The sequence below is a fragment of the Sceloporus occidentalis genome, unplaced genomic scaffold, assembly GCF_023333645.1.
Source record: "Sceloporus occidentalis isolate IW3139 unplaced genomic scaffold, rSceOcc1.0.p SCAF_5, whole genome shotgun sequence".
Lineage (NCBI taxonomy): Eukaryota > Metazoa > Chordata > Lepidosauria > Squamata > Phrynosomatidae > Sceloporus > Sceloporus occidentalis.
Window position 1 is genome coordinate 75,029,371 of NW_028316985.1, and position 23,851 is coordinate 75,053,221.

The 23,851-nt window shown below is 39.8% G+C and overlaps 1 protein-coding gene across 1 annotated transcript; it reads right to left on the minus strand.

Moving 5' to 3' along the window:
• Positions 1–1,859: 1,859 nt before the first annotated feature.
• Positions 1,860–19,435, minus strand: LOC149312336 (uncharacterized). The gene is made up of 7 exons (XM_089526850.1): positions 19,137–19,435; positions 12,969–13,254; positions 11,837–11,939; positions 9,508–9,737; positions 7,578–7,698; positions 5,971–6,116; positions 1,860–3,186 (listed from the first exon to the last, which is right to left on the minus strand). Exons 2-7 carry the CDS (start codon positions 13,044–13,046, stop codon positions 3,115–3,117), a joined length of 750 nt encoding a protein of 249 aa, XP_089382976.1. The 5' UTR covers positions 13,047–13,254; positions 19,137–19,435; the 3' UTR covers positions 1,860–3,114.
• Positions 19,436–23,851: the final 4,416 nt, after the last annotated feature.

The window sequence follows — 23,851 nt, forward strand, 5'->3', positions numbered from 1 at the left end:
CAGGCCAAGGCATAGGAGTCTTAAGACCTTTAACCCATAGATTATAAACTTAGTAAATATAGAGAGGCCCGCTCCCCCCCCCCGTCTTTGCTGCTCCAGCGAGTTTCCGGGTTTATCCTTACCTAGGAAATTCATCAAAATCTCAGTTGAGTTGGCACCATGTCTTTAAGGGCGTTCTATATCACCTTTCTTGATCTATGCCAGTGGTTCCCCCACACTGTGCTCTTTTAAAGGGAAGTTTGGACTCCAGCTCCCAGAATCCCAGGCTATTGCCCAGCATGGCTGAGGCTCCTGGGAGCTGAAGTCCAAAGTCTCTTAAAGGGCACAGTTTGGGGACCACTGCTCTAAAGACTGTACTTTGTTGTTGCCCCAGAGCCCTCATGAGAGAGAAGGCGAATTCCCTCACAGCATTTCCTAGCCTTCAGCCATTCAGTGGTTCCCCCAAACTGTGCCCTTTAAAGACTTTTGGACTCCAGCTCCCAGAATCCCAGGCTATTGCCCAACGTGGCTGAGGCTCCTGGGAGCTTAAAGGGCCCAGTTTGGGGACCACTATGTAGTCGAAGGCTTTGCTATATAGTCTATATAAAGGACATGCTCGTTTTCTTCTGGGATTGTTCAGTGTTTTGTATGTCAGCAATGTGGGCCCCAGTGCCTCTTCCTTTCCTGAACCTGGCTTGCGCCTCTGAGATTCCTCTCTTATGGAATTTATCACACGGAGAAAATTGCAAGGACCCATTATTAACTCGCAATCACACAAATGGTTTTCACACGCAAAGCGCTGTTATCCCGTGCAGAATCCAAGATTAACCGGCACTTGTGTGCAAATGCGTGGATGGTTTTCGCACAACGGGACCAAATACGCCTCCATCCCGATAATGACAAAAGCACGCGCATCCTGGAAAAGCGATCAGATGCACAAATGATTTTCACACGCAACAGACCTGTGTGTGTGTTTGTGTGTCCCTGCCTTCCCTCAGCAGCTGTTCATTTTTTAAGAGCCCTGGCTATTGGGAAAGGCTGAAGCAGGAGACAGAGAGACACACACAGGTTCATTTTAACTAACAGAACTAGTTTTACATCTGTTTTTTCTCTTAATACTTTGTAAGCATCTGTAACAAGGTTATTTTTATATTGAGATTTTGATATAATATTATATCTCAGTATATATCTCAGTAGCTGTTTCTTTAAGAGCTCTGGCTTGGATGGAAGACTGAAGTGATCCCCTTTATGGGATTTTGGACTTCAGCTCCCAGAAGCCTCAGCCATGTTGGGCAATAGCCTGGGATTCTGGGAGCTGAAGTCCAAAATCCTTTCAAGGGGACAATTTGGGGATCGCTCATCAGCTGTTTGTTTTAAGAGCTCTGGCTGCAAAGGAGGGTGGGTACTTATTGTACTCATTTTACTTATTCCACAGCACTGGAAGTAAACTCTCCCCAAAGAACCATGGGAAATCTGGCAACAAACACAAAAACATGGAGGATCCCATGAATGAACCACAACAAGTAGCTTTCACACTAACACAATTGGCCCTCACCAACCAACCCCTTCAAGAAAGCGAATTCGTGAATGAAATGGAAATGAATTTCCAATACTTTCCCGAAAATGCTTATTTCCTGGTTCATGTCACTTTCCTGTTGGATTCTAAGCGGTATGTGCTCAACGTCATGTGAAAACCATAACTGTCAACCTCCAAACCGAGACAAATGTAAAAAAATGTTTCTTATTCATGCTCAAAATGGAGGACATTTTGGCATTATTCCTAGACAGAAGGCAGAAATGTACTTCCCTTTCTGGCCAAACACCTTCCCCCCCCCCCCCCCCCCAATTCCAAAACACACACAACAGCACATTTGGGCATTGAACATGGCTTTATTTAACATGGCCTCTTGCATATTTCAGAGGCTTATTGCATAACCAAACCCTTTGGGTTTCACACTTAACATGGGTTAACAGGGCTATTCATATCGAACATGTCAAGGTGGTTTAACAAGAAGTGGATTTGCCTTCGGTTTCGACTGTACTTCTTACAAGTGTCTACTTGGTCAAGGCACTTTGTTTTTTCTTCACTGTGCATGAGTTTGTAAAAATCAGAGCAACTTACATTGGTCATGCCTCAGAGAGTATCAATATCACCATCATCATCACCATCATCATTGACAAAACAAGTCAGACTTGTTAGCATTAAAAGCAAAAAAACACACACAGAAAATGCACTTTGGAAAGTCACACTCTCTCAGCTTCAGAAAGAGTGGGCACATGCTTCAGAAGCTTGCTGATATCAATATCATCATCATCACCATCATCATTGTCAAAACATAGCAGACCTGTTAGCATTAAAAGCACAAAAACTACACAAAAACACACTTTGGAAAGTCACACTCTCTCGGCTTCAGGAAGAGTGAGCACATGCTTCAGAAGCTTGCTGATATCAATATCATTATCATCATCACCATCATCATTGTCAAAACAAGGCAGACTTGTTAGCATTAAAAGCACAAAAACTACACAAAAAAACACACTTTGGAAAGTCATGCTTTCAGCTTCAGAAAGTGTGGGCACATGCTTCAGAAGCTTGCTGATATCAATATCATCATCATCATTATCATTGTCAAAACAAGGCAGACTTGTTAGCATTAAAAGCACAAAAAATACACAAAAAACAGACTTTGGAAAGTCACACTCTCTCGGCTTCAGAAAGAGTGGGTGCTGGCAGGATATGGCATCCCTAACCACGACAGATCTCTCTCTCTCTCTCTGTGTGTGTGTGTGTGTGTGTGTGTGTGTGTATCCCTGCCTTCCCTCAGTAGCTGCTTTTTAAGAGCTCTGGCTATGGAGGAAGGCTGAAACAGGAGACAGGCAGACATACACAGGAAAGAGCGAGTGAGAACTCAGCCTTTTCTCTATCTCGCTTGCTCTCTCCTTGTCTTTGCCTCAGTAGCTGTTTCTTTATTATTATTATCATTATTATTATGCAAAAAGACATTGCAAACATGTAACATACATAAAACATAAAAAAACATTCTTCTTGGCTTTACTTTGCGAACAAAGATTCAGGAAGGATTAATCCGTGCTTTCTACAAGTGCGCTGATGACGCTGGATGTATCATTAAATCATCAATCATTCTTGCATATCACATCATGCGTACTCAAGGAACTTTTTTCCTGATCAAAACCCTGGAGACTTCCCTTTTAAAAAAAGTTATAAAGAGAGATTTCAAATTCTCAGATGTATCTTAGGTCTTAAACATACCCTAAATGTAATATCATTTAACACCAATAAAAAAAGCTTTAAATAGTACCCTATTTACCAACAATTGTATAGTTTAATAGGCACCCATAAGCAGATTATCCTGAAGTAAATCTTCAGAGATCCTTCTTATATTATATGATTATATATTATAAGCACCATTGTATTTGCTCCTGAGATTGTGATGTGGTTTCCACCTTTCCCAACCACTGCCACCAAATGTGTGGACCTCTGCAAACCCCACCTTTGCCACCAATTGTGGGAGCTTCCACATATCCCACAATTATGGCATCAAGTGTGGGGACCTTCTGGATACCCTTGTGATACCAGTGTGAAACTATATTCAGCTAATCGCCCCATCAAACATCAGCACCCTTGCTGCCATCACAGATACCCAGCAGAATGGAAAAATAAGATTAGAGAACAATGAACACTGATTTGCTGTGGAAACAGACAATTACAAATGTTAAATCTATGTATAGCAAAAATGTTTTGTATATGAATGGATTCCTCCTCTGAAGAACTGAAATTTTCTACCTCTATAAGTTATGCATGTCTTGGGTAACTAAAAGCTTTATCACACTAGCAAGATCCCATGAGAAAACAGGAGTTAAATGAGAGTTAAGTTAAATTCGAATTTAAACAGAACTTGCAAATTCGGGAAGTTTATCACACTGCTAAAATGAAATAATGCAAAGTTATTTAAAATTCTGTTTGTTCTTAATTTAAAAAGCTGCTGGTTTTCTCCACTTTAATTGCAGATTAACTTCACGTTATTTCATGTTAACTGTGACATCATGTGATAAACTTCGGGCATTTACAGGTTATCTTTGCACTATATCACATTTAACTCCTATTTTCCTATGGGATCTTGCTAGTGTGATAAACTTGTTACAAGTGATGCATAATTTTAACCCCCAGTTATTTTTGTTTCCATGGCTGTTACAGAACAAACACTTTTACGAAAGGATGGGATTTACATTTATCTTGAATTCTTACCACAGTAATTTGACCATCTGAAGGTATTACAGAAACAGTACCTAAGACTAAAATTAAAGAACAGCCAAAATAAAGGCAGTTTAATAACACTGAGATGCATTTGCTTTGTCTAATCTTGCATTGTGGCATCTTTTAAGAATCTGAGTTTAGTTCTTGCTACAAATACAACCATATAAAATGATTTAAACAGGAAATAGTGACCACCTACAAGTTTCAAGGTGGCCATCCCACATATAGGCTCTATCTGCACCACACAATTACAAAGGTTTGATTTCAATGTAATTGCTCTGATTCCATCCTATTATATCCTGGGAGTTGTAGTTTGGTAAGGTTCTTAAAATACATCAGTGCCCTCCTTTGAAAAACAGCATTAGAGCTCTCTGACAGAATAACAGAAATTCCCCCCACAAATGATAACTGAAGTTTGCTCCAATTTAACAATTATTATTTTTAATCTCACTCCATAAATTTTTATAATTGTTTTCAAATAATTTGTCAGTTTTCTTAGTAATCTGAACTCCTAAATATTTAGTCTTCTTCTCCATTTTAATCCCTGCTTTGTCACGTAGCTTGTTTCCCTCATCTGTTTTCAATTTTTTTGAATGATAACCAATTTAATTTTTATTAATTTTACATTCTGTTACATTTCCAGAAGCATTCACTGTTTTTATTAAAATTTAAATATTTTCTAATGGATCTTCTATATTCATTGCTAAGTCATCTGCGAAAGCTCTGATTTTGTAATTAAATTTTTAATTTTTTTATTCCTTGTCATGAGGGCCTTCCCAACTCAGGGCACTTTTACTACAGAAACATCCGAAGACTCCTCATGATTGACACTGGCCCAACCTCCACCCTTGATACCTTTCCTAAATATTTAAGGGTTAGGGCCCCCAGTGTCCTTCTCCTATAAATCTTTACATCTGTTTGGTACCATGCTTCCTGTGCTGTTATTGTGATTAATACATTCAGTCAGATGCTTGTCTTGAAATAAATAAAACTCAACTGTATTTACAAGCGTGCAGTAAGAATATAGCTTATTTAGGTGCGTTACAGACCGCCTAAAAGCAGCGGTCTGCCGCTACTGCCATTTGCGACACGGGGGAGTCTCAGCGGCTAAACCGCGAGGCTCCCTTGTGCCGCAAAAAAGAAGCATCAAAATGGTGCTTCTTTTTGTGCCCTGGAAGTGGCACGATGAGGCGCTAGTCGCGCACTCGTGGCGTCACTTCCGCCGTGCGGCGTGCAGACGCTACGTGTCCGCTATGTCAAAATGGCAGCACCCGTGTGGGATGGGCACCGCCATTTTGTATGTACCCAGTACGTACTAGGGTTAGGGGCGTCAGGAAGTGACACTTCTTCCTAACCCTAGTACGTCCTGCGGACGTACTTTACGCCCGTCTGGAACGGACCTTTGTATAGTTTCATAGATAGTATGTTAGAATAGTGACACTAAATCATCAGTTACAAATCTTTCTCTATTCAGTTGCTTTTTACTCTTAACTCTCTAAATTTGAATTGTTCCCTTCTTCCTCTCTAATCTAAGAAATTATTAGAAAAAGGACTGGAAATTCCACTTTTAGTTTGTACTTTTAAAAATTTGTTGTTGGGAAGAATAATGAACAGAGTGGATGCGATTGTTTACTGAATGGAATTCCGTAACGCACTTCATTGACAAAATGTTCACAGTTACTTTTAATCAAATGATAGTCTATTTTGTCTCCAACCTTTTCAAGTGCACATCTAACTATTTCTTGTGCAGGTTTGGGTGTATAGGTCTTGTCACTCAAGTTATTGATTTGAAACTTGTCATTTCCTACTACATCCAAAAGAAGTTCTTTCTTCACTACAGACTTTTCTCTTCCCAAGTCCCCTGGAGGGAAAAAAAAGGCAGGGGGAGAAATTCAGAAAGTGTGATTGTTTGGCACAAATGCAATGAAAGCATTTCAGCAAGAACTGTTTCAAAAACATAACAAGCTGTTTTCTAAATCTTGACTTCCAGCTCTAGAAGAAGCCATCAATATGAGTTAGGTCCAACTTGTATTTTTAAAAAAACTTTTCAGCTGAGTGACTATGGTCCTGAACCGCCTGCATGCAGGGTTGGGTCTGCGGCTTCCAGTGCATCTTTACACCTGCCGTTTCATCCCTCACCTATCGCTACAGGGCTTTTTCAGAAGTTGGATGTATCCTTCGAGCCTGTGCAATGAATTTTTCTGGTGGAGCGCAGCGTGCACAGAACTGGCCTCACCCTTTAAACCAGAGGTTCGTCTGCTGAGGCCTTGACAAGCATGGACGGTGGCAGCGAGGTTCTCGGGTTGTAGGTTTGATTAGAGTTTCCTTCTCTTAGATGGTTGACCTTACAGGATTAGACGAGCACCATCTGCCCAGGTTTGGGATTAGAGTTTTTCTTCTCCTAGGATGGTTGCCATAAGGCTAGAGAGCCCATCCTGTCCTTTGGCGCTCTTGGTCAGACCCTTCGGTTGTGACCTGTCTGGCATGGGAAGCCCTACTGGTGGCTATTATACCACCGCCAGTGTAGCTCACAACTTCATTAGGGTACTCAAGCCTCTCCCCCACGACAAGAGGGCGTCAAAGTGGATGCTTGAATCCACAGATAAAGAATCTGTGGATGAGGAGGGCTGACTGTATTCTGGAATCTAGGTCTTGGAACCAGTAGAAACAGGTAAAAGACCCCCTGCTTTAGAAAGTTACCAAAAAGCCTTCTTGCTGCTCCCTTGTGCTAATTAATTAATCCCCCCCCATAAAAATTAATTTGGAGCAGTTTAGGTAATATCAGGAGAACAAAAAGGTAAAAAGATTTATAGACCAAGTCTTCAGTGGTCACAATTACAATAGTGGGCCCGCAGTTGGTTTTAAGTTTTGTTTTGTTTTAAAAAAAACAGGGAACTGCTGTGCATTTATCATATGCCTTTATACTGAAACATCTTTTCAAGGCATAGAATCATTCTTCACCTGCTCCAGGTGTTCTTGTCCATCATTCCCACAGCTATTAGCCCTGTGGTATATTTTGTTCTACACTTCTGTCTTCACTGTGGTATAAATAATATTGGATAGTAAAAACAATTACTGATTTAAATGTGTGCACTGCTAAAAACCAGGGGCAGAGCTAAGGAACAGGAAATATAAGGATTCATTCTCCAATATAAATATTTTCACTTCTGATGCCCTGAGTAAGGGAGAGATGAACTCTTGAGGGTCCAATTTTGGACACGAAGCGAGGAAACTGCGCAATGTGAGCTAGTATGAAATCTGTTCCATTTGAGATATTCCCCCCCTCTCATTCAATCTCTATTTTCTTTCTCTAATAGTGTACCTGTTGAAGCTAAGTGGACCACAAATCCATGGGATACGTATAGAGCCCAGTGCTGATAAACACAATATGGAATTTTAACACGCCGTGGAATTTCAATGAGGTCTCCAGCTTTTGGTACCACCTGCAAGAACAAAACAATGAAGCTGATACTACCTAAAACCTACACAAAATGAGCACGACATTTTTTTAAATGAATAGTGACTGCTGTTATTTGCTATGAACAGAGCTGTAAAAAGTTGCCTTTTTGGATTACAGCTCACAGAATACTCCTTCCAACATGACCACTTGGCCATGGAAACCCATTAGGTGACATTCTCTCAGTCTCAGAGGAAGGCAAAGGCAAACCCCTCTGAACAAATCTTACCAAGGAAACTCCCAGCATGCTTTACCTTTGACTCTGATGACTGGGTCTAGAGACCACTAGCTTCTTCCAAAAGAGCACCTATGTTAAACCCATTGGTTCAATGTGTCTAATCTAACTGGAGCTAACGACTGGATTAATCACTCAGGCTCAGGTTTCGATGGGAGTTGTAGTTCCCCATCTGTTGGATCAAAGGGTTTTCTCTGTAATACCATATTCCCATATAAACCAGAAACCTAAGACCTTCAGGGGAGGGCTTTCTTTGAGTCCCAGCACCACCACCAGATCACTTGTTGAAGACATGAAAAAGAGCCTTCTCAGTGACTGCTCCCACCTGCAAAGACCTTATTGTTTAAGTAGGCTTTTCATGGGTAACAGTGAAAGTTTTTATTTAGATCTGTTTTTCTTTTTCTTTTTTTTTAAATCTTTGGGATGGCTTTAAAATAATTTTGCATCATATAATGTGTGATTTTAAAATTGTTTTTAAATTTTAATTTAGGCTGACTCTCTTTGCAGGCCACTTTACATACCACTCTGGGAGAAAGCAGGCATAAAATGGAGTAAATAAATAAATAATAAAACCTCTCCAGCCCTTATTTCAGCTAGGCACTTGCAAGAGGTCTTCCAGTTTTTTGTATTTTTTGCTGGAGGTAGATCGTTTATAAAGTTCATACCCGTTACCTTCCCATTTCAGATTCAGTTAATTCAATATAACTTGCCTTACAAAGTTGTATTACAACAGGCAGACCTCACAGCAATATATTGATGCTGGAAAAAAATCCTTTCCCCACAGCTACCTTGAGGATTGCAGCTAAATTCAAAAGAAACAATAACAGAAGCAGAGTGAGTGAGTAGGTGGCAATGGCGCCATTGCTGCTATTATATACCTTCTATATTTTTCTACCTCTGGTATTAAAGTTTCTGTAAAGGAAATAAAGCCCAGGAACACATCTACTTTGTTAACTGAGGTATACCTGCACAGGATTTTTGGTGTTTCATTCAGTATACTTAAAGTACAAGCTATCCAAATCTTCAAGGAATGTGCTTTATTTTTGTCCCACTGGTAAAAGAAAAGGTGCTTCACACATGCTCAGAGGAGCTACTGTGGATGAGACATCAGGAGTTCTTATATCTCTGTCGGGGTTATCTCTTCCTCCACCATCGTAGTTATAGGAGAGGGCTATAATTCTATAAAACACTCTGCTATCTTTTGCACCAAAAACTCTTGGGAATTAATAGTAGTTTTTGTCAACCACAGTAGGAGATCTTAAAAATCAAGCTAAATTTCTAATATGTTTATAAATTCTGACTAGAAAAGGAGCGCTCTTCAGCTCCCCAAACTCCTCTACCTCACAACAAGTGACACCCATGAAGCAGGTGCCAAATTCATAGCTCCCTCATCGTGAAACCAAAATCCTGTATGTTTAATAAACAGTGATGAGATTTCGTCACATCCCTAGTCAAAGGCCTATATTCTGTCTCAGATGTTATTGTTAGTTAAGATGATTTGGATTTGAACATTGCCCCAAATGTTACCTTAGATACATGAAGACAGTCAGCGGTACATACCTTTTTGTTATCTATAATTTCAAACAGCAGAGTGGTGATAAAATTCTTGCTAGTGTTACTGAAGTCACAGTAATCTATCTCCTCTCCTATCATTGCATTTGCATCAATGATGATCTGTTGTACAGGTTTGCGCCTGTGGGTCTTGTCATCCATCTCCATGGTAAGGTATGGGCTATCTCCCACTAATGTGTGAAGAGGTTCATTTTTCACCAAAGCCTTTTTTGAGTCCCCTTGAGAAGAAAATAACAACAAAGAAATACAAAAAGAAAATGTCAGCCTTGGAAGCACTCAAATCTCTATGCTATTTTGAACCAAGGTTTTTCTAGTGAAAACATTTTATTCTTCTTTTCTTATAAACCAAAATCACAACAACATTTTGAATACTGATTTAAGAGCCCTAGTAACATACCAAGTGACAGTTTTGCAAAATTCAGGTACTCAAGGAGGCTCCTCAAACCCTTGTGGCATAGAAAGCTTTGAACCCTCCTCCGAAAAGGAGGTAGACCTCCTTAGGCTGCCTTTCCAAGCCTATCCACTCTCCCAGGCCCCAAACCTTATAAGGTTGGTTGCTGTTTGCAGGTGCTAAACCCTAATTTCAGGCCTCAGACGGTGCTAGGTCAAGCATCAGCTCATGCTCCATTATCCCTCCTGTATGGGGAAGAGGAAGCAAATGTATTTGCATGTGCTGTCTAAAAGAAATTTTCTCTCCTTTCCGCTTTGTGGAGTATGGGGTAGGTGAATGAAGCTACAACCCTCACCAAAGCTACAGGTGGAGAGAGGTTCCACCTACCACTTTGGCTAGGGACATTATGAAGTCATTTTTTCAATATTTAGAAATGAAATTGTCTTCTAGATACAAATAAAGTTTTTTAAAAAACAATGCTTAATAACAACAACAACAAAGAATCATTCCTGAATACCTAATTACATGGTTCTCTGGATCACCCATATTTTTGTTTCAGCCACAAAGTAAGGCACTGATGCTGTATGTCCTCTAACTCTTCATTCTGTGTATTGTGGGATGTGTATTGGATAGCGGTGTTCCTCACATCTGGCACCATCTCACTCTTAAACCCTATAGTGTTGGCTGCATGGGCCCAAAAACCCCACAACACCCCCCCCCCACCTTGCATCATCTAAGTTAGATGACATAAGCCAAATCCCTTACGGCATGGTCAGGCTCGATCCTGCCTATCCAGACAGATCCAGAGGATTTCACCTGACCCCAGGATAAAGAGCCTTTATCCCAGCATAATTAACCCCTGCTTTTGTGCAGAGTTTTTTTAGAAACTCCATCACAAAACCAGGCTGTTCAAAGGCCCTGCTGTGCTCCTTACCTTGCTGCCCATTGATCTGACTGAGAAGCCCCCCAGTCGCCACATCCAATGTGGAAACAGGGCACCAGGCCATGTGGGTATAGCAGGGCACCCCATTTCTGTATCAGAATTGGCAGCTGGCGGGCTTCTCAGATCAACGGCTTGCAAGGTAAGGACTGGTGCATCGGTCCTGGGTCCAGGAACAGTATGGAGACAGGTGTGTGAATACCCACCTTTCCCTGTGCTGACCCTGGGACAAAACCAGCTGAGCAGCGGGGTCAGAAAATGATGGGCTTGGCTCATGCTTTCTTGACCCATCTACCTTCCTCTCCTAATGGACACAAAACACTGACTTCTTTTCCTTAGTACACTCTTGTCTTCCCAGCTTTTAAGATAATATTCTAGCAGTGTTATATTTAAGCACAAACAAATTTAATTAAAGTTTACGACCAGATTTCATTTTTAAAAAGCTAAATGTAATGGTTTACATATTAATTAGACTCCTAAATATTCTTGGGGCAATGCTTTGCAGCCTTGTAAACCTAACATCACTTAGGCCCTCAGCATGTCTTAATCTAGACCTTTCTTTTAGGGTAGGATCCCTAAGGAAAAGGCTGGGGATCCAGTATGGATGTTTTGTTTACTTTTGTTTGCCTAGCTATTAGGAGGTATGATGCATTCTTTTCTGGGCATATGTACATTCTTCACGTGTAATGTCATGTACCAGACTAATCTGAATATGTGCAGTGCTGTGGTTCAGTGAGGGAGTTGGAAGATAGGAAACAACTAGGAGCCTATGCCATGTGTAGAAATGTGGCTTTCAGTATGCTCCCATATTTTCAAATGAACATGCTTTGAATATGCTTCCGTATGTTTATTGTAAGAAGAAGAAGATATACAAGGCCATAGGAGTTCTGCTGATAAATTTGGGCCAAAATGAAAACTGCTTTATTTCACATGTTGGGAAAACTTCTGTTGTTTGTGTTATGCTCTCCCAAATAAAGAAGTCTTACTTGAGATTGTCAGGTGAACTCCCGATCCATCACCTATGTTGACAACCAAATGTTTGCCATCTTGCTTGAAAACCTCAATCACATCTCCAGGTTCTCCAAACACCTGTAAGAACACAAAGAAGCAATGAAAAGGGGTTGACTTCTGAGAAAAACTTAACAGTTGACACCAGATGTCAACTAGGGCTCTGTGTGGGCATCTACAGTTCAGTTTGGAGCCTAATTCATTGTTTGGATCTGGGCTTGATTTAATCTCAGTCAGTCTGGATCCAGTCTGTTGCAACCTGAATCCTAAACCCAAATCAGTGTTTGTGATTTAGAATTCACTGTCCTCCACCAGTCACTTCTATTGGAACACTTTGTTTTCTGTCTCTCACATATCAACATCTGGATACATCTGGTGGCGCAGTGGTTAAATGCCTGCACTGCAGCCACTCACTCAAAACCACAAGGTTGCAAGTTCAAGACCAGCTAAAGGGCTCAAGCTTGACTCAGGCTTGTATCCTTCCGAGGAGGTGGCTAAAATGAGTACCCAGATTGTTGGGGGCAAATTAGCTTACAGTTTAAACCGCTTAGACAGTGCTTAGGTGGTATGAAGCGGTATATAAATTAAGCTTGTTTGTTTTGTTTACATGATAAACTTTACAGAGGGAATTAATGTAACTGAACCCAGTTTGACTCAGGTATCTCTTGGATTATTGTACTACATAGCCTTAAAATCTGCAGTTAAAAAAAAAAAAAGAACTTCTTTTTATATATGCCACAAAAACATTAAAAATAAATATCAAAGGACAACAAATATTTATAAGATAAAATATACATAACATCACATAAAATCATTTTAATCTCTGTCCATTGTCTAGGCTCTAGGGCCTGTACATACTAAGATATTTGACTGCAAAAGTGTTTCATTTGCTGACAAAAATGTGAAGTAGCCCAAGTTGTTTTTTTATGTCAGCAGATGGTCAGAGGGGGAAATGGGGAGTTAAATAGCATTCAAGAACATATTAATGCATCTGAGCCGAGTACCATCAAAGGGCTCTGAGAGAATATATAGGATGAGGAGGAGATCCAGATCCTAATTTAGTCCCCTAGGAGCCAAAGATTTTAATTTTAAAACTTGTCCATTCCATACCTTCTGAGATTCATTTTGAGATGAAGCACTTCTTGCCTCTGAGGTCTCCATAATTTCAAGGCAATTGTTCATCTCCATTCAAAGAAGGGAACTAAAAAGAAAAGCCTGGTAAAGGCATTTCTTCCTTCTGTTCTTTGTCTTTATTTTGGGAGAGGCTTGCTTCTTCCTCTCAGGTAGGGCAGGTCAGATGGCTGGATATATATGAAAGATAGGTAGGGTGATGGTGGTGGTCCCTGTCTGATGTCTCTCACTTCAACCTCAAGTGATAGGAATGCTTTAGCCACACCTGAAAACAAAGACATTGGTTTAACCCAAATGCACAGTGTTAAAAGTCTCAAATCAAGTTTCAAGTCTGGGAGCCAACTTTAATAGAAAAAAAAAGTACATTTCTGGGGGGGGGAGGTAACAAAATTTACACAACACGAATTGAGTTGAGTCAGTCATTTATTGCCGAGTTGAATCCACGTTGAGTCATTGAAGTGACTTGAATCCGATTTGAGTCTGAGTCAAGCAACTCGAGTCAACATCACTGTCCAATGTACCCAGATATCTGAACATCAAGCCCATAACCTCTCTAACTGAGCAGTGAAACAGACCACCCCAAAGCAAATTGCTGTTCCTTTTTGAACCGGCAAAAAGCCAGCTATTCCCTCCCTGCCGCAACTTTACGACGCTCCTGCGGCATGTGGCATGTAAATGGCATTTGCGTCAGAGTGCACTAAAACTAGCCCATATGTGGGTGGGCAGGTGGCATGATGCTGGCTTCCAGGCAGCTTCACAACTTAGCGTCAAAATGCTGTGCTCTGAAGTCGCCCAGAAGCCGGTGCAAAGGGGCGATCTGTTTTGCCCCTCAGTGATATGGCAACATGTTCAGAGACAATGAAAAACAAAATACAGTGGGACCTGCACATTTTCTGGAGTTGGGGCACATGACCCCTATGAAAATGGGGGGAAATGCAAATAAATAAAAGGCACTGGGGTTTTTTAAAATCTGAAAGAACACCTCTTTAGAAATCAGTAGGCCCTCTGATGCAACACTATGATCAACATCAGCCAGATGTTGACCACAGAATTGCACTGAAGGACCTACAAATGCATAGAGATGTGTTTTCTCTAGGAATCTCTAAGTCATCCATCCCAGCAGAGTCATGCTGGAGGATTCCTAGACAGAACATATCAAATCCACAAATAATCAAATCTCTATAAGTCAAAAGCTGAAAATCACATTAGAAATTCTGACAAACAAGAAAAGATCAAAAGATAAAAGAGGTAAAAATTAAAGGATCAGAGTTTAAAACTCGGGCATTTGCAGATGATCTTGTCATATCTTTAAGTGATCCAATAAATGATATCTCCAAATTACTGGTTAAACTTGAACATTTTAGAAAAATCTCAGAATTGAAAATTAACAAAGAAGACAACAATTTTAACAAAAAATACAGATCGCCAAGCAAGTTGAATATTAGAAAGACAATTTTGATTTACTATAATTAAAAAAAATACCTGGGCATTTTGATTACTAATAAAAATTCAGGTTTATTTGCAAATAACTATAAGAAAATTTGGGGGGAAATAAGGGAAGAACTTTAAAAATGGAATGATTTAAGGAATAATTACCATGATCAAAATGAGTACATTGCCTAAAATGTTATGTCTATTTCAAACCCTTCTGATTATCAGGAATGTCATGTCATTTGAAGGATGGCAGTGGGATTTGGCATCTTTTATTTGGAATAGCAAAAATCCAAACATAAAATTAAAATATTAGACGATGCAAATGAAAGAGAAGGCCTTTCATTACCAAATATCAAATTATACTATGAGGCCTCCAGTCTGATATGAGAAAAAGTATGGATGCTAGGCAACTAAAAAATGAAAAGTTATTAAAATTAGAGGTCGCTGATCTGAGATTTGGCTTCCATGCCTACATGTTCTACGATAAAGAAAAAGCAAATAAAGATTGTAATAATTATTATGTAAGAAATTCTTTATTATGACATTTGGAAAAAGAATGCAGAAAACGAATTTGTTCAAAATTGCCATTGTCGGCTTCACTACATGAAGTGTTACTTAGAAATGATCCTTGGCAAAACAAACATTGGATTACTTATGAAAACGTATTGGTTCAACAAAACAATACACTGAGATTAAAAACACTAGAATGTAATATAATCCACCCCGCACACTCAGAACAACCGGGAAGAACTTGTTGGAAATTCCACCTTCTAAATATGTTATTACTTCCCAGAGGGCCTTCTCAGTAGCGGCCCCACAAATCTGGAATAGTCTTCCCAATGAGCTCCGTCTTATCACCCCCCTGGAAACATTTAAAAAGAGGCTTAAAACCTTCTTCTTGTGTCAAGCCTTCCCCCCTGGAAAATGAAGTCATGTACTCTGATCCCATTGACTCTCTACCTCACCCTATTGATTGATTGAATGATTGTTTTTAGATTGTATATTGTATTTAGTGTTCTTGGTTTTATCTATTTTATGATGTTTTTGTAATTGGTTTTAAACTCTATGTAAACCGCTTTGATCTTTTTGGAAAAGCGGTATATAAATAAAATGTATTATTATTATTATTATTATTATTATTATTATTATTATTATTATTAAAAAAGAAGGAATACAAGGTAATTTATTCCTGTATAGACAGATAGACAGTAAGCAAGAAGGAGTAGAAGTAGTTATTTTAGAAATAGAAAAGATATATGTTACATTATATAATATGTTCAGTGCTATGGAATTCTGGGAATTGTAATTTTGCGAGACATTTAGCCTTCTCTATCAGAAGAACCAAAAGTTTAACTTGAAACCAAAAATATTTTGGTTAAACTAAGCCATGGCAGTTAAAGTGGTGCCAAGCTGGTTTATTTCTGCAATGCAGTTGCAGCCTAAGATACACCATGTGCCAGGAATGTAAAGAAAACTATTGTAAGTTTTACCTTAGATAGTAATTAACACCTGAAAAGCTATGTAACATTTATGGCAGTTGTAATAAATGTTGGAAGTGTGCCAAAGAAAAGGGAACTCTCTTTCATATGTGGTAGAAATTATAAAAGTAAGAAAATTCTGGTGAAAAATACACCATATAATAAATGAAATCCTACAAGAAAAGATACATTTTAAAGCAAAAGTATTTTTGTTAAATATGATACAAATCTTTAGCAAAAAAGCATGGGAGAATTTTATTTTACATTCTGTCTCATGCAAGAATGGTCTCTGCCTGAGTGTGAAAACCAAAAAAAATATACCACAAGTAGAAGATTGACTTCTACTGTAGACGTAATAGAAATGGATAAGTTGACAACATATCTACATAACCAACATACAAACACATCAAAGACTAGAAAAATGTCATTAATTATTTGACTCAGGAATGGGGAAAGTTAATTTTACTGGATTTAAATACATGACAAAGTTATATAAAAAGTATGCAAGAAATTAACCACAAATTAATCACAGATACCACAAAATGAATGTACCTTCAGGTGGAGGACACAGGGCATGTGATTTAATCCACAGTCAAATTGTACAGTGTAGGGGGGAATACCCACGGCCGCTGACATTCTCGGAAGAAGGTTATTTACCATTCAGCATTGTCCTTAAGCTTATCCGGGGAGGCACAAGGGTAGCCCATGTCCACCCAGACAGTCAGCTACCCCTTTTTTTGCCAGTCCTGTTATCCCCATAGATCCCATGCCATTATTTTATCTCGTGCCCAATGACCCACCACCATCCAGTTGTGGTAGTTGTGATGAAGCACCAAATTATTAGGGTTCAGTGTGCATGCACTTAGTAAACTGGCAACAAAGTGACACTGCAAGAATCACAAAGATAACACCATTACACATTACATCACATAAATAAACCTCCAAAAAAATTTCCAATACCTCTTGGGAGGGCAAAAGCTCATGCTCCAATAACATGCAAAAATTTCTTCCTGTCTCCTGGAGGCAACCAGCTGTAGTCTGGGAATATGGCAAAAGGATCAGTGTGAAACGAGGATGGGTGAGTTGGAAGCCTGGCTCAAAATGGCAGGATTGACATCTGCAGGCCTATATATATATGCCGGAAATCTCATGAGTTCAAGTCCATGTGATCTGGGGTGAGATTTTGCTTCAGATCTCACCGAAAGTCTCGTGATGGCCAACCGGCACTGCAAGACTTGGCCACGTGACATGCCCCACCCTGAGTGGCTGGAGCCTGGTGCCAGCCCCATGGAGGCCCAGCGCAACAAAGAAACCTCCAAGAGGTGTCAGGGTAGGACTAAAACGTTTTCAGGAGTAAACTGCAACCAGATGTTGAGGTCCGGTTTGCAATGCCAAATAAAACAACCTTACCCTATTTGCATGACAATTAGACAACGAACGCAAAAGCCAATCACACAGTCTGGATGAACAAACATATATTACCCCTTAGAATATTCACCTTTGCTCTGGAACTGGTTGAAACGCTGGGTGAATACAACAAGCTGCACTGTACTGCCTTCAACCGCTTCCACAGAATTTAATGCGTTAGCCACTGACGTCCGAACAAGCCCTGCCCTGCCACGTAATCAACTTTGGGTGTCTTGTCCTGATCTCAGAGCAATTTATAGTGATGGTGGTGGTAGTGGTCAGCACTACAGTAGGACACATATGCAAGCAGCTGCTCAACATCACAACAGAGTGCCCACGGTAACAGGGGAATTTTGCAGCAGATCATTTTGGTTAGATTGCAACATGTAAGGAACTGAACTGGAAAACTGGTCCCAGCTTATCTTCCCCGTATCCTCCTAATAAACTATGCTGAGGTATCTTTCCCCTCCCCTGTTTCAGTTTTAGGGTTGACAAATTTTAATCCTGTCATTTGCAAAACAACACACAATGTGAACATCTCATTGTCAATATACTAAGAACATGCTTCCATACTGCTAGTCCTTTCCAACTTAAAGATAGTTGTTTGTTGTTTGGATATGTATAATGTTTATGTTGATATGTGTTTTAATCAAGCATTGAATAAAAAATTATTTTATTAGCAAAGGTAGTGGTTTGTTGTTGTATGCCTTCAAGTCGCGTCTGACTTATGATGACACTAAGGCAAATCTATCATGGGATTTTCTCAGCAAGATCTGTTCAGAGGAGGTTTGCCATTGCCTTCCTCTGAGGCTGAAAGAGTGTGATTTGCCTAAGGTCACAGAGGTTTCACTTCTGAGCTGAGAATCAACCTTGGTCTTTAGAGTTGTAGTCCAATACTCAAACCACTACGCCATGCCGGCTCCAATAAAAAGATTGAGAACTAATAACATTTCAGTATTTTTTTTAAAAAAGAAATTCAGTGTTCTCAGTAAAAAGATTGAGAACATTGGATTTCTTTGTTTAAAAATTGAAACTTAATTATTGAAATCAAGGATAGATACATACCAACACAGAAAGGGGAAAACGGACCAAAGAAATATCCAATTGCTACTTATAACTTCAGATATTAATAAACCCGTACTAACATGCACATAGTAAATGTTCTAATAATAAGCACAATAAAAGACTTCCAACTTTCTTCTGCTGCAGTTGTTAAATGAAGCTTCTACATTTCCTCTTATCATATAAGGCTAAGCAATTGAACAAGAACACTGAATTTCAAATGGAAGTGCCCACCAGTTACTTCATTTGCAAGTAAATCATCTGAAAATTGTCACACCTGGTCAATCTGATGGCAAATTTCTCAGTTTGCAAATAGAATTTTAAAAGGGCTGAGAAAACAAAAATCCTTTAAAAAAAAGAAGCAAACTGAATGAATTATCATCACATCCTGAGGTAGCAAAATAAAGATTCATAAATTTGATTTTTTGCTGATATTTTAAGTTATTAATTTGTTTGTTTTATGGATGAGGGACGTCATGGTATGAAAGAAATGAAAAGAAATAGTTTTCTCGTACTTTTGCATGATCTATTATTATTCAAAATATATTTTGGAGAGGGGGATTATATGTGTATATGTAGACACTTGCGCACACACACACATACTGGTTGTTATTAAAATGTATCTTGGAGGTACCTTAGTTTGTACCATTTTGGGGGCAATATCAGCTAAGAGGAGTGAGAGTGAATACTTGGCCCAGACCTTTCTGCTTGTATCTCTGTGGTGCAAAGCACTCCTTAAGGTGCCTGCCAAAATTTTTCAGCTTACCTTTATATCCAAGGTTTCTCCTCCACTGTTCGCACTTCCATTTGCTCTAGATGTTGGGCTGCTTGTTTCAGCCACATCTTTCCACAATCATCAGGGAAGGAAAATTGCCCAATTGTTTGAAGACACAGAACTTAGTTTCCAGTTGTATATTGTAGGTCAGTGATGGAGAATCTTTTAGAGACTGAGTGCCCAAACTGCAACCCAAACCCCACTTATTTATCGCAAAGTGCTACGTCTCTCTGGATTTCTAGTAACAAACTCTTTGTTGGAACGATGGTGCATGTGCCTACAGAGAGGGCTCTGAGTGCTACCCCTGGCACACATGCCATAGGTTCGCCACCACTGTTGTAGGTTCTGGTCAATCTCCATTATGTAGCGTAGGTCCTGTTTGCATGGCATAGCTTCCAAGCACATTGTACAGATTCCGAATCTGCAGCATGTTTTTCTGAGATGCATTCTGGTGAAGAAAAGATTGTTGCTCCATTAGCCATTGACCAAATCATCCCTTTAAAGAAGCCAAACAAATAAGAATGTTCCTGAACCCAAGCCCACATCCATTGCCTTCTCCACTGCCCAGCCACCATCCTTAGAGCACATGATGTTATTAACAGAAATAACCAGATTTCTGTTGTCTAAAATAGAAGTGGAGTGAAACTAGGTGGAGTTAGAGAGTATCCTTTGTTCCAGATTATATTGATATCAGTTTTCCTGAACACTTTTCCTGTAGTATTGTATTGTCTCATTTCCTCTCTGGGAAATGTTTTGAAAGCTATAGTTCAAAACAACATACTGTATCTTCAAGGTGCTATCCCTTAGTGGTAGGAACCAAACACCTAATTCCATACGATTTCCAAAATATAATTTCAAATTTCAAAATATAAATAAAAACCATGAAATAACAATTTAAAAAATTAAGCCTAAAAGAACCTAGACAGTTGCTTTTGAAAAGTTTTTTGTGTGTGTTACTTTCCATATAGTTTTAAACAAATGACTTCTGCTACTGATTAGCAATGTATTATATTATTAGTACAGGGGAAGTAGTATTGGGTGCCTACTTTTCATCAAACAAAAAGTGACAGGTACCGCTGCCCCTTTTGGGGGGTATCCTTTTAGTCCCACCCCCCTGATATTGGAGCTCCCTTTGAGGGATTTTTGGGGGGTTCCACTCCTGGTCTCCCTTGGATTTTCAGGACTCTGGGGGTCCTTTGGGCTCCTCCCATGAATCTGTGGGACCCCTTCCTAAACCTTAAATCCCCCCAAGAAAGGTCATCTTTTCCACCATTTTGAAGCTTTTACTTTCCTAATTTTGGGGGCTCTCTTTTGGGGTGTCCCCTGTCAATTTGCCTAGGCTCTGAGGATTCTGGGACTTTCCTGAGAATATCTCACAAGTCTGCAGGTCACCTTTCTGTAGCTTAAATCCCCCCAAAAGTCCGGTCACCTTTGTTGTGCAAAACTTGTGTTTGTGATGTGGAGTGTGGCCTCCACTAGTTGCTAGTTGTTTATGTCATAACCATTACCATTACGTTCAGTGATATATGGGAATTATGATTTATGAGTAACATTAGTATAAAAAACATTACCAAGGATTCAGTATGGTGTGGTATGGGAAAAGGTCAACGGTGAGTTACCGCACCAGGTGACACCAAACCTAGTGATAACAGTTCTTAATGTGAGATCTTGCAGACTGCAGAATGGTAGTTAATCACAAGGAACATTTGGGATAGAGAGGGAGAGAGAGAAGAGGTAGAGGGACACCTGAAGGAGCAACACAATCAAGTTACTGGAATCGATGAAGATATTCATCCCAGCGCTTACCGTGGGGTAAGGATTGGTAAAACACCGGTAAAACATTTAGGAAACACACGTGTCTGAAAGCCTGACACACTTCCTAAACATCAAGGAATGGTCCCCTCACCCCCAACGTCCCTGAATCATTCAGGGAGCAGCCATTTCCCATTAATGCAAAGTTTCCATTAATGGGAAATGGCTGCTTCCCGAATGATTCAGGGATGCTGTGGATGAGGGGATGATTCCCTGATGTTTAGGAAGTGTGTCAGGCTTTCAGACACATACACTTCCTAAATGTTTTATCAGCATTTTATCAGCATTTTACTATGAAAATCTTTATTTTCATAATATTAATCAAAGGTATCCTAAGATCTGTTTTCTGGCTGGTCCATGCTTGTTCAGAGTTCATCAATGTAGTTAGAGCCTTTTGCCTCAATGTGCATCACTTTAAGCTTCGCAATGGACATTCTCCCTCACCCACTCTTTTGACCATTTTGGAGAGAACGTTTTGGGAATTCTCCATAGTCCATTTTGTATTCATTGTTCTGAATTAGTGTTGACAACAAGCTTGGTTCTATCATGATTCACACTTCGTTTCGTATAATTTATGGGTTAGTTAAATAGAACTAGTTTCCAACGCAGCTCCTTGTTTCGTTTTTACCAGGATGACTAGTTTTCAAACCTCAAAACTAGCAGAAGTTCCCTGTCACTCCTGTATGTTCCAGAAGAAAACCAATATGTACAACATGCAGTATTTTAAAGAATCTATGAGGTTTAAAGATTAATGTTTTGCTCTTTTCCTCAGAAAGAGTCAGTGTGGTCCAGTAATACAAGTACAGGACTGAGAATTGGGAGATATGGGTTCTAGTCCTCAGATAGCCATGAAACTCTACCTTGAGCTATTCATTCTCTCCTAGTATGTTGCTTTGAGAGCACTGGTGGAAACACAGGTAATATAATAAATAAGATTGGTAGCTATAAGTATTGACTCACTTGACCAAACAGCATATCTAGGGCGGGATACAAACCGCCATATAGTACGTTTTCTATACGCACTAGGGTTAGAAAGGGGCGGTGCTTCCGCACCCCCCTAACCGTAGTACGTATAGAATACGTACAAGATGGCGGCGCCCCTTCCACATGGGCGCCGCCATCTTTACGTACTGGATGCATAGCGTCCAGACGTGTCACGGCGCCTATGACGTCGCGAATGCGCCAGCGGCGCCTCGCGACGTCATCAGTGCGCTGCGGAAAGAAGCTCCGAAATGGAGCTTCTTTTTTGCTCCGCGCGGGAGCCGCGCGGTTTGGCTGCTGCAGCTCTCGCACAGAGCAAATGGCACCAGTGGGAGACCGCCGCAAAGCGGTGGTTTGTATCCCGCCTTCGTGATTTATTATGGTATATCCAGTACAATGCTCTTGTTCCACTGCTTTTGGCAGCAGGATCAGAAGAGAGCATCCACAAACTCAGCCTTGGATAAACCCCCTGGAGCATATTTTCAGGTCACATAGGGTCAAGAGAAAAGTCGATCATTTTGTGTTTTTCGGGCTATGTGGCCATGTTCTAGAAGAGTTTATTCCTGCCAGCCATGAAAGTCTTCGATTTCACAGTAGTTTCACTGTTTATTTAATCAAAAGGACAGAATTTTACAATTTACAATACTTTACCATTTCTTCTGAATAAATTAGAGTCCAATTGCTCGATGGGGATTAGCATTTTATGCAGAGTAAAACACTTGTGATTTTTTAAAGTTCAGTTTGTTCACCCACAGAATTGTACGCGGTTCAATTTGTGATGTAAAAATGAGAAATTAAGACTTTTTAATCTTCGGATGTGATATTCGTTTTGTAGGGGGGTGCGAACATTAACCAAACATTTCCTATGGGTGTGGGGCATAGAAAAGGTTGGGGACCACTGCTTTACCTCAATGATGCATACTCTTCTCCTAATCATTTAACAGTAGCAATATTTTCTTTATATACGATGACCTTTAAAACTCTATATGGCTCGAGTCCAAGATATTTGGCAGACTGTATCTCCCTCTATGAGCCGGATGGGGCTTTGGGATCCTCAGGGGAGGCCCTTGTCTCCATCCCACCACAACCACAAACATGATGGTGGGGACATGAGAGAGGGCCTTTTCTGTAGCTGTCCCTAGACTCTGGAACTCCCTGCCCAGGGAGACCAGAATGGCCTTTTCTTTGATGGCCTTCTGCCAATAGGCGAAAACCTTCCTTTTCAAACAGGCATTCAAACCAGGAAACTTTTAAAGAACGCCCTGGGATGCTATATTGTTTTAATGTAATTAATTTTACTGTATGTATGTCTTGCTCATGTGGATAAAAAAAAATGTTACATGATGGCTGACAAACTTACATTTTAATCTTTTATTTTATTGTAGTCGTTTAATATTATTTTAATGTATTATTATTGTACCTTTTTAATTGTACTGTTTTTAATGTTGTAAACTGACCTGAGTCCTGGTCCTGGGAGAAGGGCAGGATATAAATAAATGTAATAAATAAATATGGGAAGAGAACAATACTGATCAGTAGGTAAAGACAAGCCCAGAATTTATTCTGCCTGCTTGCTCTTCTGGGCTCTGCCTTTATTAACTGGTCAGTACTGTTCTCCTGTTTGCATTATTTGCATATATGAAGTACAACATCCAAGCTTGGTTAGTTTTTCTTTTTTTCTCTTTATTTTGCAGGTGTTTTCTTATAATTTAAATACTGTGCTAATTACATGTTTGTTTGTTTGTTTTTACGTTATTCTAACACTGGGTTATTTATGAAGTAGCTTTGCTTGTGGTAATATTGCTCCTGTTAAGAGATTAGGGGAGATTTATGTATCATTGATATATTCGTTTGCTCTTAGAACTGGTTGCTGAAAATATTTTCTGTACTCTGAAGACAACCCTTTTGGTTGA

Bases quoted from the DNA above. Each gene is read 5' to 3' on its own strand.
- LOC149312336 (XM_089526850.1), bottom strand. From the start codon at position 13,046: ATGGAGATGAACAATTGCCTTGAAATTATGGAGACCTCAGAGGCAAGA. The intron at 11,940-12,968 runs GTATGGAATGGA...GTGTTCTTACAG, and splicing joins CTCAAAATGAATCTCAGAAG to GTGTTTGGAGAACCTGGAGA. The intron at 6,117-7,577 runs GTACACTATTAG...TTTTCCCTCCAG, and splicing joins GGTCCACTTAGCTTCAACAG to GGGACTTGGGAAGAGAAAAG.